An 18,057-nucleotide genomic window follows, 5' to 3' on the forward strand; every position below is an offset into this window, starting at 1 on the left:
CAGACCACCATGAAACAGCTTATCCAGCCATCATTATTGTCAACTGCCATAACACCATTGCAAGGGAGGATGCTTATTCCAATAAAAATTAGAATCATATTGTACTGCAAATCTGCTGTCTAGACACTGATCAATGGGAATATGGTTTCTTGATCTAAAGCAGCAAATAGGGAGAATAGACGGTTCTTTCCAAATATTGAACATTGGATTTTTGAGGGAAGGTAATGCCACAGCAAGTTGCAAACAGGAAATATGTTTTCAAGATACTCTCTTAGTACATATTCACCAAGCAGCAGAAGCATTCAAACTTACAGGCAATTCATTAGAAAACATGCTTTGCAAAAACACAGATATAGATGTCATTTGCTGGGTTTAGATACCGCTGTTTATATCAGTAGTATCGAGCACTATGTTTACTGACTTGCAGACTCCGAATGCTCCTGCTGCATCTGATTCAAGTGAAAAGTGCCTTCCAGATTCTTGTGCACTTCAACCTTGAGTTTCTCCTCCTTGGTTCCTCTCTTTACTTTGATAAGCATGTCAAATTTCGCAATGTCCTCAACCACCTGAGAATTGAAAGGAGCCGTGATAAACCCACTGATCTCAAGCACTTGAACGTTGGAAGATGAAAAGATTATCTGCTCGGAAACCATACTAGAACAAAATAAATAAAAGGGCAAGAAGGCCAGACCTCTGCCCTTGCAAGAAGGACCTCCACAAGTTCATAGGGGGCCAATGAGTTGGACCTCTGTTGAATGGTCTGCACAGCATGATGTGCTGCATCTTTGACCACAGGATCATGTGCAGGAACAGTACGCCAGCCAGGTCCATGCTCACCTGGTATATAATGAGGCTCATTATGATTAATGCAGAGCCAATCTTACAAGGCTTGACAGAGATGCTTCATCTTTTGATTGTGTTAGATAACACAAGTGTTCAGATTTATCTAAGCTCCTAAACAGACAGACATTCCAGAGAAGGAAGAACAACACTTACAAACCTAAACCAATAAATTCTTCAGTTTTCCAAGTCTTAGTATTTTTCAAAGTAGTTATTGAGAATTACATATAGCTCAACTATCTCATAACAGCCTTGCCATTGTAAACATAGTTTCATCTCATTTCACAGGAAAGCAGTGATAGACACCATCAGAGTTCAAGCATTATACATGCCAATATCAAATGAAAAAAGAAAAATCAAGTGCTATCAGATAAAAAAGAAGCAAGATAAAAAAAAACTTAAAAGTGATAAAACACAAAAAATTCACAATTCAAAATAAAAGGATGTAACATTATTTCAATTATATGTCATGTAAGAGAAAATCTTAAGATATCTACTAAAAGATTTTAAAGACCAAACACACATGGCGAGGGAGTAGGTCATGGGCCATAGAATATGGATATTGATTATTGACATGAGATTGAGAAATGATACAACACAAATATACCAATATATCATATCTTGAAAAAACAGGATATAATATCTTACAAATACAGCCATCAAGATATTTTAATATATAGCATTATATGTGACAATGTCTGATATGCTTAATGGCGTTTGATTATATACCTCTAATAACATAGCAGTTCAGTATAAAGAAGATAGCAAGAACTTATGATGTAAAGTAACCTCTTGAGTTTAATTTCATCATTCATAATTTGATCTTTAACACTAAAAATAACACGTAATTAATATATCCAATCACATATCCATCTTATATGTAGTAAAAAAATAAAGAAAATATAGTTAGCCTAAAATGTATCCACAACATATTCTCAGGTATTCTATAATTATCCTATTAGTTTAACCATTATTTAAAATAAAATTCTATCGAGGAAACAACTGGTGTATACGCATGAAATATTCTACTAATACCATAGTTGGCATGTATTTGGTACTAATATGACAAGCAACTCAAAATTTTCATATTTCATATGTCATGGATATTTTTATGGGAATAATCACAGAATTAATCGACTCCAACTTGTCTTAATCAAATTTGACAGTTTGACTGATTTCCAGCAATAAGCCAACACATAAACAAACTTCAGACCATGACAGGCTAACCTTGTTCAGAAACGATGGGCAGACTTTAGAAGTTTACTTATAACATTTAAGTGCCTACTGAAGTTATAACTATTAGGTGAGGCTTAAAGGCCCTTAATAACAAATATCAAGTTACATGTGGCCTGGTTGGTGACTGAAGCAACGAGGCTTTTGGTTATATTGTCATAATAATATTCAGTTGGGAGGTCATGGATTAATCATAATTCTTGTTTGATATGCTGTTAATTGGAAAGCTACCTTGGAGCCTATAATCACTTTGTCTGCTACTAAATCAGATTATGGTCGTGACCAAAGGCAGTAAGCTATCCAAAAAGAGGCTTGATTGGTAAGACAGGATCAAGACAAGAGGTGACCATAATCTACAATTAGAGTGACATTCACTAGTCAAAATATCAGATTTCCTATGGGAACGGAGCACATTTGGGAACAATGCTGCTTCGCCTGACACGTAGACACTCGGGGTGACTTTGTTGTGAAGAAGACCAGTGATACATGAGATCCAACTAATATGTTTGCCAAGTCTGCCAAACTAATTTGATGCATTCCCTTAACTTGGTTCACTCAGCAAAAGGTTGTCCCTCTTAGGCTGACATAAATTTGACCTGCAATATGGTACAAGACACCACCAATAACTTCAGAAGAAAATAAATTAAAAATAAATAAAAAAACTAGTGCTTTATTGGACCAGATCAAATTCTAAAATCCTTGCATTGAATTTTGACAATCTTACTGCTTTCATATTCATATTTTGTCAGTAGTCTGAATTGTAAGAATAGCTCAAGGTACAACTCAAGCTTAGCCTAGTTTGTGAAGCATGAGTCAGAGCCGAATAGCCTGGTCCTTGTTCAAATTATTGATTAGCACATCACAAACTAACACCAATTCATTTGTCTCTGGCTTGTTAGAAGACCAATCCTATTTAATATGTTGGGATTTAAAAACCGCTAGACTCTCGAACCCACCTCAGCTTCACGCAACCACACAAGCCCCATTTTGTCCATCTCTTTAGCTCTCGTGCCATCTCCAAAAACCACCATTGTGATCATCAACACCAGCCCCACTGCTGCCACCCACCTCACCACCGTCTAACTCATCAAACTCCTGTTCCTCCTTGAGGTTATTGAGGATGCCAGCGAGGCAACCAACCACATCATACATCAGTCATTTTGTCTCTTGCATGATGCCTCCCCTTGCCTCCCCACAACACTGCATCATCCACTCTGAACATCTTCTCAATGTCACCAATCGTTAGCTTGTATCAATCCAACCTCGAACTGCTTAGGTTTGGTCAAACAAAGCCCGACGGTTGGTCGTTGAGCTAATGTCAAACTCAATCTGAGCAAAAGAAAAATGGTTCTCTTGGTTCGACCAAGTGAAATACAAATAAGGGAAGAGACTGCTCATTCAAGCTTGACTCCTTTACCATAGGTTTCTAGGGTGCTCTCCATCATTTGATATAGCACATTGTGTCCAACTTTGCCCATACGTGTGATACTATGCAAATTTATCTGTGATCTCTAGTTTTCTTTCCTTATGTAGTCATATTTGCTACTTCATAACAGCCCACAAGAGAGCCAAAGGGTGAAGGCCCATTTGACTAATTAACAAAGGATCAAGGAAGCTGAATAGTTGTTAGCTTATGCAATTTCCCCTGTAATCTGTGTTTTCTCCAAGAAGCACAAAGGGAAAAAGAAGAATGTGATAAGATTCTTGGAATAATGGTTAGGAACCAGAACTTCCATCCAAGAACAACAAGCACTTTGACTAAGACCAATAGGACATAAACAAAAAAATTGCTGAGAATCAGATGTCATTGTATACAATGTATACATGGCAAAACTTTTTGGTGAAGATTAAAACGAAAGAAAGCACACACAAAATAAAAGCAAAACAGAAATTCAGAGCACCCATGGACAAGTGCCAATGTCAAAAAAGTCTTGGAACCAACATCAACATCACAACCATAACAACATAGATGACTACAGATAACAAAAAGTATTGAAGCCCGGGCCATCTGAAAAGAACAAAGAATGGGTTTGTGAGCTCGTCACCGAATAAGCCAACACAAGATAGACAACTTCTTGTTCATTGGGGATTTACACGAGGAACCGTATCAAGATAGATAATTGGGTACTATATTCACAGCTCCGAGTATGTTAAGACAAGTTAGATAACTATAGACAATCAATGGGTTTGCGAGACCGCATTACCTCGTTTGGCACCGAGGTCAGCAGCCGTGAGAGATCCAGAATCTGCCACATGCTTGAAGTCCTGAAGCTCTTTAAAGTGGAGCCATGGCTTGACCCACACTTTGGCCTCATAGAGCTTCTTTTTCCCTGCGTCAATTGCCTCCACTGTCAAGTGATGAAGGGTTCCAGTGACAACCTGCTCCTTGGCCTTCACCACGCGAGCAAACTCCAGAAGTGCATTCTGCAAACGGAAAGTTACAGTGACAACACAAGTGATACAATACGCCAGAAGAACCGAAACGAGATCATTATCTTTTATTCATGTGTCATTCGATCGAGACAAGTTAAGTCGATTACAAAGAACAAGTGTTACGCCCAAATTTATCGCAGAATATCACAGGGTTCAACGATTAACCCAAAAAACAACACAGATACGATAAGAGGTCACATCAAGCAAAACCAACTTCTTGTATTACAATATATCCAACCAAAAAAACGTAAAGATAAGTCGAAACCCTAAACAGAAAGGATCGCAAGATACAGAGATCAGAATTCAGATCGGTAGATTTCGGGAGAAAGGATCGAACTCAGCAAAGAAGTTGTCGTCAAAAGAACACCCAAAGAAAATAATATAAAAATCAAATTCAAAGAAAAGGACGAAATTCGAAGAAATGGAGGAACCAGAGCAACGCAAGACCTCCTTTTTGTTGTGTTCGTCAACGGCGAAGCGGGCGAGCTCCTCGATCTCGGCGCTGTTCTGGCTACCCTCCGATTCCTTCAACCCTCCGACCATGGCCGCCATCGCGATCGAGAAGAGCAACGAAGAGCACAATGAGAAGCCGATCACGAAGTGGGGGAGAAGACAGCGAGAAGAGCGAGTGCAGGAGGAACCCATCGCTCCGTCGCAGTACTTATCGGTTCTTTTCTTCTCTTTCTTCTTTAATAGAACGCGTAAGGCACTCTCTCCGCTTGACATGTGTAGGACGCGTGGAACAGATCTGGCCGTTGGTTGGACTTCGCTTCCGATTTAAGCTTCCAGTTGAGGAATATTTCTTAACTGATTAATATTTTGCTACTCGAGTGCGTTTACGCGATCTCCTACTCGCGCATGAACTGGCCACAAACGTCCACTTCTGTGGGACCGCGGAGCGTTTATCTCAGTGTACATTCCTGGGTGTGGGTATAGAATTTGGCCCTTTTTATTTACCTTTTCGGTGGGTTTCTTCGCCTCGAAGAAAATCTTCAGAACGAATTGCGTAGCAAAGACGAGATAAAAATGTACTTCTTCGACCCACTCACCAGACTTACCAGCCTTTGCTGCGGGAAGACCCACCACGATTCTCCAACGGGGCCCACTACGTATCTGCGAGGCGCACCACCCGCGTGACGTTGGTGATGCGTGGAAAAGTGTCGCCCAAGACACGTGAGCGGCACCCTCTACATTGTTCCTGTCCCAATTTACGCGGCTTATAGCGGGCTCGAGTCAAAATGTTGACCCGAATGATGGTAACCCATACGGTGAAGTGGTGAGGATTGAGCTCGAGTGGAATGATTTGATGAGAGGAATGATTTTGAGACTTGATATTCTTTTCAATATGAGATTTATCGATTGTCATTAGAAATCCGATTGGGTTCAGTCCAATCGTTCGATCGTGTTTAGTTTAAGTTGATTTCCAAGCCATGAGTAGTATACTAATCCGATTGAGTTCATGTCTTCTTTCGTCTCTTTTTTTTTTTTTTTAGCTTCTATCAATTTTGTTCTTATTATAAACATAGTCACATAGGCTCTCACTTCCCTCGAAATAGGCTTATATACTCTCTTGTGATGATTTAATTTTTCTCTTCTATTGACTACAGGAGACTCATCGATTGTCTCTTCTCTTATCAGTCGTTTGTATTTTTTTTTCAAATTATTCAATTGTATCACTGACAAATATTTGTCTCTCTATTTAATTTTTACTATATTTTTGTTCAATCTTTTTTTACGACCTTATATTTGTATAATTTTACATACTATTATTATCTCCTCATTTAATTCTTTTTGCCCTAGTTTTGCGTAGCACTATCGTCTTTCAATTTAATTATAAATCTTAATTTGCATAACATTGTTCATGAACTATTAAGCACTATAATTATCATAATATTGTTATTAACCTATTAAAGAGTATAATTGGTTTTGTTGAGATTACGACTCCATCCCGATGATTTACAATATTATCAAATATATTCTATAATTTTTTTTGTGTAGTGATCAAAATATTATATCAAGTTAATTTTTTTTATCACCAATTGATTGATGTTATTAGTAAACTATTATAAATACCTATTTTGATTCCGGTATGATATATCAAATGTTTTATACATTTTAATTTTATATGCCTCGGTATATTTTAATAACATTATAATATTTTTATTGAGATATTAAAAATATTATAATGTTATTGAAAAACATTACAAGTGATACTAAATTTTTAAGTTTATAGTTAGTTTGCTTCATAAATAATATTTTCCAATATGTTTTATATTGTTTTATCATGTTGGCCAAAACACTAACTATTTTTAGAGTTATGATTGATTACATGTAATCAGAATTTAATTTGCATCTGTTCTTAACATTGGTTCCGTATGTTTGATGTTTTTATATTGGATGAGATAATCATTTTGATATTATTAGTGGGTGAGTAGTTAAACATGACATGAAACATGTCATTAAATTAATAATATCTCCATTTCTCCTCTACCTTTCCTATGCCTTGTTCCAAATATTATTGGATTAGGTAATCTTCATGTATAGAGATATCATCAACACTTATTATGTCATCCTAAAAGCTACTTATTCCAATGCAATATTTCTTTGCACTGTTATCATACATACTAGATTTTGGATCATCTCCTTTTGTTATATCTTACTTAATATATATATATATATATATATATATATATATATATATATATATATATATATATATATATATATATATATATATATATATATGATTCTCCATCAAGTTTAACTAATTTGCATATCTTATAATAATACAAAAAATATTATCAACAAATAGGGATGTCGATTGACACTTTATGGTGTTTGACTTCAAGAAATAAGTTTTTTATGCACTACTATTGATTTAAGATACTCTAAAAGTACAATGTGATATTCAATATGGCAATAAGTCTCATGAAATTGTCAAGTTTATTTTTATTTTTTTGTTTATACCATAATCTAAATTTATTGTTTTAGCAATAACAAAAAAAACCTTTCATTAATATGATTATGGATAAATTCATATTTGTAGCTTAATCCAAAACAATTTTAATGCTTCTCGATTATATAGCATCCATAATAAACTTTAGGAAAGATGTTTATATTCAAAAAAATATCTAGATTATGATCACTAATGATATCCACAGATTCAAGTATCCTAATACAGCTTCAGAATTCAAATAGGAATCACTCCCAATAAACTCAAATTTTCAATTTTAAAGCTGCAATGCAAATGGGAATGATTAATTTACACCATCAACTCTTGTAGCTACCAATAAATCAACATAATACTTATCTAATAAGTGTGCTACTTCTAAATCAAAGACAAGTTTTATATTATTCCCAAAAATTCTAATACATCCACCAAAAACTCAAAAAATTCGTCAAAAGTGATTTTCAGATTTAAAAATGAAATTAAATCTATAAATGACTCTACAAAATCACTTCGAACTTGATTACATATTATCTCCCGAATTATATATGTCTTTTTATAAAAAAAAAACACAATACCAAATCTTTTCTAGATATATATAATAATCATTTTCAGCCTGTAATCTTGATATACTATGCATTGATGTTTGATATATATCAATCTCTACTAATATTCTAGACAAATTATACTAATATTCATTGCAAACTTTATTATTAAAAAACTTTCAATTCCCACTCGTGCATATCATCCATCTACACTCTTTAACTACACACCAAATCTTTTTTATCTTATAACTTCTTTTGATAATATACTTCATATCAAAACCTCTGTAAATCATATATTCTTTTAGAGCTTGTTTAAATTTCTCCCCATTATGAAATGCCAATACTTAGGAATGCAAACATTAGTCTCCGATCAAATCTTGTTCCTCTATACAGCAACAGTTAAGTTTATGAAAATATCATAAATAATATATTGTTTATGTAATGAATAAATATATATTATTGGTTAAAAATTCTTCATCTTCGACATAGTAAACAAAATCCTTTAATATCAAATCATCATCTCTCTTAAGGCTAATACTCACTCCCTTCGTCGTTCTTGACTCTTCAACATGTTTGTCATATATATCCTTACGAAGATAGACAACTTTACCAACAACACCATAGGCTACATATATTAGATCAATATCTAATTCAACTTCATCTAATATTTATTACTTAACCAATTCAGTTTCAATTATATCATCACTTTATTCATTTTTATACAAAAAGCTTGGGTCATGTATATGACTCACTTGGGATATAGTGACTTCCCCATCAATTGATCATGATGACCATTGAGTTGTCTTCAACATGATACTTTTACTTTGATTACCAATCTTATCGTTAATGAATAATATATTATCCGAGAAAAATATCATTCTTACAAACTTAAATATACATCAAACATAGTATCTAAATATAAAAATACTATAAAGGTGTCGTGATATAAATTCTTATGATTATTTTCAAATGAATATGGACATAATTTACTGTATTTTTTGCATTGATATAAAAAAAATATGATAAAGAGATCATGATATAAATTATTAGATTTTTTTTTCATTACATACAATGTCAACAAATGGATATAAACATAATTTGCATTGAAGTATTTGATACGAGTAATAAAATGCGAATTACGATATTTTGGAACCTCGTTATAGTGTTTTAGTTCGTATACAGATAATAACGTAACAATGTTCAGAAATACTGAAATTGATTTTTTATGACTATAACAATGCTTTGTTCATATATAAAAACAGTATCTGAACAGAAAAACATTGTAAAAGGTGTTCGAATCTCGTATTTTGATGATGAAACTACTTGATATATGTTTATGATTTAATCTGCGTTTTGAGTGACGCAGGGTGCTTCGATCAGGATGAGACAATTAAAGCAGGAACATCATGTTGTGCCGGAAGAACATGTCAGAAGATTGGACGTCGGGCCGGTGGATCGGTCGACGTATCGACAGAAGGCTTCGGGCCGTGGACTCGGGCATCGGGCCAAGAAGAGCGGGTATTGTGCCAAGGATATCGGAGTTGCGGAGTCAACTGCCCGATTGGGCAATAGGCTGCAGGAAAGGACGATGCGCCGAAGAATCGGACGAAGCATCGAGGGACCAATGACATGCCGGACAACTTGGTTAATTGCTTAGGATTAATTGTCTCGATCGAAGTTTTTTTTTTGTGTGTGCAGGATTAACTACGATGGAAGAAAGACATGCAGCAGGAGTTGCGCCGGAGTCATGACAATGATCACGTTGGGAGTTCGAGAGCTCGACGGAAGTTCGGACAGTCGTCGGAGGTTCTGTGGGAACAAATCCGAGAAGTCCAGAAGCTTGCCAAAGGAGCTCGTTGGAACTTGCCAAGTGGATCGTCGCAGTCCAGGAGTTTGCCGGAAGTCCGCAGGAGCATCACCGAGGGTTCATCGGATGATCGACGGAAGTTCACCGGAAACTCGCCGGAAGAAGCGAGTGACGCACCGAAGCAAGCTGCAGAATATGTCTTAGGAAATAATCGTAGTTAGCACTTTGATTAAGTTAGAAATGGGAGGTGATCCCATTAGCTTAATCCTGGGGCAATTGGGCCCCTGAAGAACTCAAATTGGGTCGAATGGTTCAACCCATTCGAACCCAGGTTGCTGTGGGAGGTGCAACCGCCCAGGCAGGGAGGTAGCACCGCCCAGGCTATGTCTCCCAGCGAGACTGGGCGGTGCAACCGCCCCAGCCAAGAGGTGCAACTGCCCAGGGCTCAGTCTCCGAGCGAGACTGGGCGGTGCAACCTCCTCTGTCAGGAGGTAGCACCGCCAGAGCTCAAGTTTCGAGCTCTGCCAAGCGGTGCAACCTCCCCAGTCAGGCGGTGCAACCGCCTGAGCTCGGTCTTCGAGCTCTGGCAGAGAGGTGCAACCGCTCCTGACAGAGGTAGCACCGCCCAGAGGCTCAGTCTTCGAGCTCTGCCAGGCGGTGCAACCTCTCCAGTCAGGAGGTGCAACCGCCTGATCCCGGAATTCCGGGATTTGATCGTTTTGAGCTCCAAATTTGAACTGGGTTGGGGCTTATAAATACCCCACCCATTCAGCACTGAAAAGATACAGAACTACACCGAATTCTTGATCTTTTCTGTGATTCTAAGAGCTCAAATTTGTGTTAAGTCCAAAAGTTCTCCTCTTTATGTTCTTCAAGTCTTGAGTTGTAAAGAGAGTAGAGAAAGGTTCTGTAAGGGTTGTCTCCTGAGCCCGTCAAAAGGAGTGAAACTGTAAAAGGGCAGTTGGCCTTCGCCTATTGAAGGAAGGCCTCTAGTTGACGTCGGTGACCTCGTCGGTGGAGGAAGCCAAAAGTGGAGTAGGTCAAGACTGACCGAACCACTCTAAATCTCTGGTTTGCTTTTATTTTGAACACTTTATCATTACTGCAGACCTCCTACATAGCTACTGCTCTCTGCGCTTTTACGAACAAGTTTCTAAGTTCTGATCTTTCTGAATCTGCATTCAGACGTAAATCGGTGTTTTCGTACGTTCTTTACATTGCAGTTTACATTTACGTTTTGATTCTATTTATAACTGCAAACTGTCTTCTGCGCTTTTACGAACGAGTGTCTAAGTTCAGATCTTTCCGAATATGAGCTTAGACGTAAATTGCGCTTAGACGCAAACTGTGTTTAGACGCAAACTGCGCTTAGACGCAATCTGCGCTTAGACGCAAACTGCGCTTAGACGCAATCTGAGCTTAGACGCAAACTGCGCTTAGACGCAATCTGCATTTAGACGCAAACTGCATTTAGACGCAAACTGCGTAAACTGCGCTTAGACGCAAACTGTGTTTAGACGTAAACTGCACTTAATCATAAGTAATCTTAGAATCGGCTTTTGCACCAAAATAGTTTTTATCGAACGAACGCAGCTTTCGTTTTTAATCGCTGAAATATTTCCGCAGTACTAATTCACCCCCCCCTCTTAGTGCTCTCGATCCTAACAAAAGGTTGTAATATAAATTCTTGTTATTCTTTTCGTTACATATAATGTCAATAAATGAATATGAATATAATTTGTATCGAGGTGTTTGATACAAATCATAGAAAAATAAGTTATAGTGTTTTGAAATGTTGTTGTAGTGTTTTCATTCATATATAGAAAACATTATATTTGAATAGAAAAATATTATAAAGGGATCATAAAATACTTATATTTCTTTTCATTGTGTATAATATCAATAAATGGATGTGAACATAATTTACATTGACGTGTTCATACAAGTCATAAAAAGTTAATTATTATATTTTGGAACATCGTTATAGTATTTTCATTCATAGGCAAAAAAAAAAAAAAAGATTATATTTGAACAAAAAACAAAAAAAACACTGTAAATGGGTTATCAACCCATTTTTTTATTGTTTCCAATTCATACAATGTCAATGTCACTGAATTCTAGTTTAAAATAGGTGCAATGCATATATTAATATGTACTTTCATATACAAAACTTTGTTAGATGAAAAAATCATGATGAAAACATGGTAGAAGTTGGAATGCACTTATATGTTTTGTATGCTAAGTTTTATGTATGAGACAAGTCCTTAAATACACAATGAGGACTCTCTTAGGATGGGAGAGGAAAGGGGAATAACAAATAAGAAAAAAATAAAAAAAACTATAAAGACCAATAAAAACACTATATTGATTATTAGCACAATTTTGGAGTAGAGAGGGGAAGGGAGATTGTAACGATGCTTAGATCATTGCATACTTTGGATCGATCCATAAAGTGTGGGCGAAAATAATACTATTGGGGTTGGTGAGGGATACTTTTGATATACGATATCATTTGAGAAAAATAAACATAAAAAATATTTTTTGATAAAAAACTTAAAAATAATATTTTTTTTAGAAAATCACCCTCAACACGTATCATTCTCATGAAAATGAGATTTTTTTATTGACAATCACTTTTTGTTATTTCTAATTATATTTAATTTTTTTTAATATTCCTAAGATATGCCTTTATAAGATTAATATAAATACCTTAACTTATCACTTAATTTATAAGTTCTTTTTTTTTCCCTTTCTTATTCTTCTTCTTCTCTTCGTAGTATCTTTCATCGTTAATGAAATAAAATAATAAAAAAAGATAATAAAATGGGATAAGCTAATCAAATAAGAAATAATTTTTTTAATGTTTGTTATATCGATTTAATATTTTTATGATTTGAGATGCCAAGTCATTGGTTCAAAAAATGATACTTGGAGCATTTTTATAATATCCTAAAATATGTTGGGTCACTTTGCACAAATCATAAGATGTCATATTTCAAATATATGATTGCTAATTGATGGGTTGTAGGAAATAATAATATAATTGAGAATTAGATCCGAAGATATAAGAGAAAGAGATGAAAAAATAATTTTTTACATCTATTAAATTGGATAACATATTTGGAAAGATACTTAGTTTCTATAATAGCTCCAAAAATATCATTTTGCATCAACCCACAAGATGCAATGTTCTGAGATGATAATTGAGGAATGTAAAAAAAAAATATTAATAAAATATATTTAATAAAATAAAATATTTTTATTTTTAAAGATGATTGTATGAGATAAAAGAAGGGATTATCCCAAAAATAGATTGCCAATAATAATCTCCTTTAAAAAAAATTATATTAATATTTCATAAATATTTAATATTAAGCTAATTATAAATTATCTATTATAGTTAACTACTTTTAACATCCCGATTGCATTAGCATTACGTTAACGGTTAAATATCATTTGCATCAATCCACGATGCAATGTTCTGAGATGATAATTGAGGGATGTCAAAAGATAATAATATGATTATTAATAAAAAAATATTTTTAATAAAATATTTTTTATTTTTATATGATTGTATGAGATAAAAGGGATTATCTTTTGACATATTATTATCCCTTGTAATTAGCTAGGTTAAAAAGTTTATATTAATATTTTTAATTTTATAAAATTATTTTTTAATTATATATAAAAAAAATTAATATTTTATTTTTGTAAGTATAGAAATTTTAATATAATTTTCAAAAAAATAAAAATCGGAATAATAAAAATAGCTAATGAGGTAATACGTAAGAATCTGCATTCGTACCACAGCAGAGCGTCTACGAAAGCCACGAGAAGAACGTTCGGGGTAGAACTTTCTGGTATCCACGAACGTTCGACTCAGCTTACCGAGCCTGCAAACACAACTCGTGCTGCGTATGTGTAGGCTCCACGCGTACATTTAGCTGTATCACCAGAGACGAAGACGTCCGCTCTGTGGCCAACCGGCCGGTGGAGTGTCTCTGGTTCCGTTGCCATGGATTTCTTCAAATCCGTCTTCTCCGCCGATCCGACCTCCCCCCGGCAGAAGAATTCTCGGCCGGAATCCCCCCACCACTCACCGGACGGCGATGAACGAGGCAGCTTCGGCGGCAGCGGCGAGACGGGCGGTTGGAGCTTTGGAGGGTTCGTGAAGACCTTCGCCACCAAGTCCGAATCGGTGATCCGGACCTACCGCCGGGACCTCGAGGAGTTCGGATCCGGCATCAAGAAGGAGACGGCGTTCCTCGGGGATGCCACCGCCCGCGCGGTCCTCGACCTCCCGGGCTCCCTCGATGCGGGTGCCTCCGTCGCTCAGGAGTCCCTGGAGTCCGTCGGCCGGATCGTCGACGACATCGGCGGTTCGGTGTGGCGGGGCACGGCCGAGATCATCTCCCGGGGTAAGGAAGCGATCATGTCGATGGAGGCCGAGGACAGTAGAACCGACCAGTACCCGTTCGATCACGGGCCCCAGAATGGGTCTCCTTCTTCGAGAAGGTACAACCGGTTCGAGGCGCAGCTGCTTGCGATCCAGTTCGATGTGAATACGTTCTCGGAGGAGCCGGAGGATGCCCAGGATTTCAAAAATTGGAGATTAGGATTTGATTTGGCCGAGAAAGAGGATGAAATTGAGAGGCTGTGCTATGAGAATGGGTCGTTGGAGGGATTTCTTGAGAAGCTGGTGCCTCGATTGGTGGATTACGAGACATTCTGGTGCCGGTATTACTATCGTGTCCATAAGCTCAAGCAAGCGGAGGATGCAAGGGCAAAGCTAGTGAAAAGGGTGATTTCAGGGGAAGAAGAGGAGGATTTGAGTTGGGAGGTAGACGATGAGGAAGAGGATGAAGAAGTTGAGAAGGATGACGAGAAAGAAGAAATTTTGACAGAGAATAAAGAAGTACAGGAAGAAGGAAAAAAGGATGAGATTGCCAAGGTGGTGCAGAAGGAAGACATGAATTTTGAGTCTGTCATCATGGAGAAACATGCTGAGGTTTCTCGGGTCGAGAATTTGGAAACTTCGACAGCTAACATTGACGAGGGAGTGAGTACCGATCCAGGAAAGGCAGAAAATCCCGAAATTATTTGCAAGGAGGAGATGAACTCAAAGTCGGATGATGAAACAGATGGTAAGGCAGTGCAAAAAGGGAAGACGGATGATGTAGGGTTGTGCAAGGATAGCAGCTCTTCAATTGTCTCAAGCCAGCATTCTGTGCAGGAGGAAGATGATCTCGAGTGGGATGAAATCGAGGATCTCGATGAACATGATGAGAAAAAATCTGGTGACAAGAGTGTAAACCCTCTTCGGGAGGATTTGCGCAAGAGACTCAGTGTCGTTGAGGATGATGAGGATCTTAGTTGGGATATTGAAGATGATGATGTGTCTACAAAATCTTGATCGAACGGTATAACAATGTCAATCAAGTATCGTTTTTCTTCATTTATTTGTGAGCTGCTTAGCTGGTAATGGTTGCTCATGTCATGCTGTAAAATTAAATGTGATTGAACTTTTTGAATCTGTTAACATACTTATCTCTGCTGATCTTTTGCATATGCAAATTTGGAGCTGCTGGCCATGACATTGTTGGCTTTTTTTCTTTTATATTTTTGTCTATTTGTGTGTTTCAAAAGGCAAAAATACTGAATTACTTAATGTTGCCCTTCTCATGATATCTCTGGTTTCATATATGTTGGCTGTACTACTTTTTTTAATACAATAAAGTAGTAAGAACAAAGAAATTGAAATAGGGACGCATCAAAAGTTTCTTTTTGGGGGGTATTTACTACTTAATGAATAGTACCGTATATCTCTAAATTAAAGCAAAATTGCATCTGGGTGGAAAAAGTTGTCAGATTTCAAAAGTTTCTCGATGATCTTTATTTGAAATCAATTTGAAAGTAAGGGAACTGTAGGGAATTTCTTACATATATATTTCTAGAGGGAAAATGTGTCCTTGAGAGGAAAATGGCTTTTAAAATGTATGGGTTATGTAGACCATGAAGGTGCTGACTCTGTAGCTCCCTTATACTGACTTTTATTGCACCTGCCAAATTTAGTAGGTTAGTGCCAAACAGCTGCAAACTAAAAATCTTAGTAAATCTTGATTCAGTTCTTACCTTGGTTTTGAATTAATTTCAACTGTTCTCGTAAAAACTTAAAAACCATGCGTTAAAGTATTGTGTACCCAATTTGTGCTATTTATGAGCTAACATAGTATGATACTTTTGTAAACTATTACATGCTAGATGTGTCTGATCAGATGATTGAACAGGCATGTCTCAGTGCACTTATGCTTTGCTATGTTTGATAGACAAGGCATCGACCACACAATCTTTGATTTGATATTTGTAGCCATGTTATGTGCTGGTTATTAAAAGAAAGAAATCTAATCTTGAACCCACTTATCAATTGCACATGAGGTTTGTAGTCTAGCACCATTTTGGTTGGCATGTGTTTGACAATTCTTGGACATTGTTATCAGGTTGTCTACCGAGTAGTGAATTGGTGCTACAAACTGTATTTTCAACTATGCTATTGTTTCATCATATATCACTGATCAAGGATATGGAATTAAAGCAATGTTGTCGATCAGTGGTTACCCATGTTGCATGTCAGGTCTTGTAGGATCAGTATGTTGCTCTGATTGATTTATTGTGTCTATATGTTTGTTCTTACCCGAAACTTTTTCTCCACAAAGAAGTATTTGTATTAACTTTTTCATTTTTCACAAACATTTAAAGCATATTTATATATTTTCATCATGATTAATGAAAAAAGTCAACACCTTAGAAGCGCACCGTAAATGTGCCTTTACCTTGACAATGCATGATGCTGAGTAAAGGCTCTTGTTCCTCAGCAACCTCAGTTCCTGGAAAACAAGAACAATCTACATCAGGTTTTGGTATGTTGCTTTTCATCCTATTTTCTTCAAAGAGCTTGTGGATGCTCAGATTCTGACTATCGATAAATTGTATGTTTCACCATTTTCATCATATTTTGGCTGCTTAATAGTTAAAAGTTAAAACTGTTTCTTTTTGGTGCCATCTTGCCTGATAAATTAATGCTTCACCATTTACAGCATCTTCTAGGAACATTACAATTTATCTGATCTGTATGCACTGTGAGGTGTCATCTAGGACCAACGAACTAAATCTCGCTCCAATGCAGGTCTTAGGAATCTAGAAACTGGTACAGTAACGGTATGTGATATATCAGACGGTATATACTGATTTTTTATTAAATAAATTAATAAATATAAAAATGAAGTATTGTGTAGATATCAAGCTACATAATTCAATACCAGTACTTAGTTGGATAGGTAAATACTAGTCTGTATCGACCGATCTAGTTACTTTTTTAAACCTTGTTTTAGACATAATAAAAATGAGATGGAATTAATACAGATTTATGGGTCTAAATTAGACATCAAAATTGCATATGTTTAGCAGATTGTATGTTAATGCTTTACTTTGAACAAAGCTCTAGTTTTCTATATTTTATGCTCTTGAATCCAAATGAAACCAAGCATGTCAGCTTGCATACCGTGTATATTCTGAGGTGTTACAATTTTTTAGTTATTAAAGAGTTCTGAATGCCATCTCCGAGTGCAATAGTTGAAGACACAACTTTGAGAAAGAAAACTGCAAATAGTGTTCATTCTTTTCTATAATAAGTTAATTAGGTAGTTAAGCCAAGTTATGTAGTACGCCAAAAACCTGTGATCTTACTAATCAAGTCTTGTTTTTTAGCTTCAGATGTGAAGTACAATGAAGCCTAGTAGATGGCCAGTTTCTGGGGAACCAAGTCCGAAGATAAGAACAGGAACTCCACTTCAAAACCAGAGGAGAAGAAAAAGGAGGACACTTCGCCTTTGTAGTTGCCAGTGAATGCTTTTTTGTGGTTTAGGTGGCAACGCATGTCACATATGTTTCTGTATCTATTTGTATCACTTGTCTGATGAGTAAGCTTAAGCTTATAACACAATTGTTAATTACCAACTGTTGTTCAAACGTTTCAACAGTATTATTTTATTTAATGTTTAACTAATCTTTTATCAAAGATGAATAAAATACTTATTGTCTTTTAGGAACCCAATTTAATATAATTTCATGTTTCATCAGTCTCTCACTCAACTACTTGTTCCTCTGTATTATCTATTTTTTCTTTTATTTTTTGATGGTATTTTTATAAGATGTATTTAGAAATAGCTAACATTGTTGTTGGTCTAGAAAGCTTG

At 36.2% G+C, this 18,057-nt stretch overlaps 2 protein-coding genes across 5 annotated transcripts; one reads left to right on the top strand and one right to left on the bottom strand.

Moving 5' to 3' along the window:
• Positions 1–237: 237 nt before the first annotated feature.
• LOC103979646 (cysteine proteinase inhibitor 12) lies at positions 238–5,178 on the bottom strand. Its single transcript, XM_009395812.3, has 4 exons — positions 4,954–5,178; positions 4,278–4,497; positions 692–837; positions 238–566 (listed from the first exon to the last, which is right to left on the bottom strand). Exons 1-4 carry the CDS (start codon positions 5,149–5,151, stop codon positions 414–416), a joined length of 717 nt encoding a protein of 238 aa, XP_009394087.3. The 5' UTR covers positions 5,152–5,178; the 3' UTR covers positions 238–413.
• Positions 5,179–13,680: 8,502 nt separating this feature from the next.
• On the top strand, positions 13,681–17,915 carry LOC135626555 (BSD domain-containing protein C22A12.14c-like). 4 transcript variants are annotated; one of them, XR_010492364.1, is made up of 3 exons: positions 13,681–15,225; positions 16,678–16,722; positions 17,570–17,915. XR_010492364.1 is itself a non-coding variant. In XM_065131955.1 (2 exons), exon 1 carries the CDS (start codon positions 13,821–13,823, stop codon positions 15,216–15,218), a length of 1,398 nt encoding a protein of 465 aa, XP_064988027.1. In that variant the 5' UTR covers positions 13,681–13,820; the 3' UTR covers positions 15,219–15,225; positions 16,678–17,915. The 4 variants fall into 4 exon arrangements, 3 of the variants coding, with proteins under 3 accessions (XP_064988027.1, XP_064988036.1, XP_064988042.1); XM_065131955.1 differs by having other exon boundaries at positions 16,678–17,915; XM_065131964.1 differs by lacking the exon at positions 16,678–16,722.
• The last annotated feature ends 142 nt before the right edge of the window (positions 17,916–18,057 follow it).

Source organism: Musa acuminata, chromosome BXJ1-3, assembly GCF_036884655.1.
Source record: "Musa acuminata AAA Group cultivar baxijiao chromosome BXJ1-3, Cavendish_Baxijiao_AAA, whole genome shotgun sequence".
In the NCBI taxonomy this organism is placed as follows: Eukaryota; Viridiplantae; Streptophyta; class Magnoliopsida; order Zingiberales; family Musaceae; genus Musa; species Musa acuminata.

What these genes read in the sequence shown, in the direction of transcription:
- LOC103979646 (XM_009395812.3), bottom strand. Translation starts at nt 5,151, where the DNA reads ATGGGTTCCTCCTGCACTCGCTCTTCTCGCTGTCTTCTCCCCCACTTC. An exon ending in ACGAACACAACAAAAAGGAG is followed by an intron (nt 4,498 to 4,953) that starts GTCTTGCGTTGC and finishes TTCCGTTTGCAG; the next exon opens with AATGCACTTCTGGAGTTTGC. An exon ending in TGACCTCGGTGCCAAACGAG is followed by an intron (nt 838 to 4,277) that starts GTAATGCGGTCT and finishes ATTATATACCAG; the next exon opens with GTGAGCATGGACCTGGCTGG.
- LOC135626555 (XM_065131955.1), top strand. Translation starts at nt 13,821, where the DNA reads ATGGATTTCTTCAAATCCGTCTTCTCCGCCGATCCGACCTCCCCCCGG.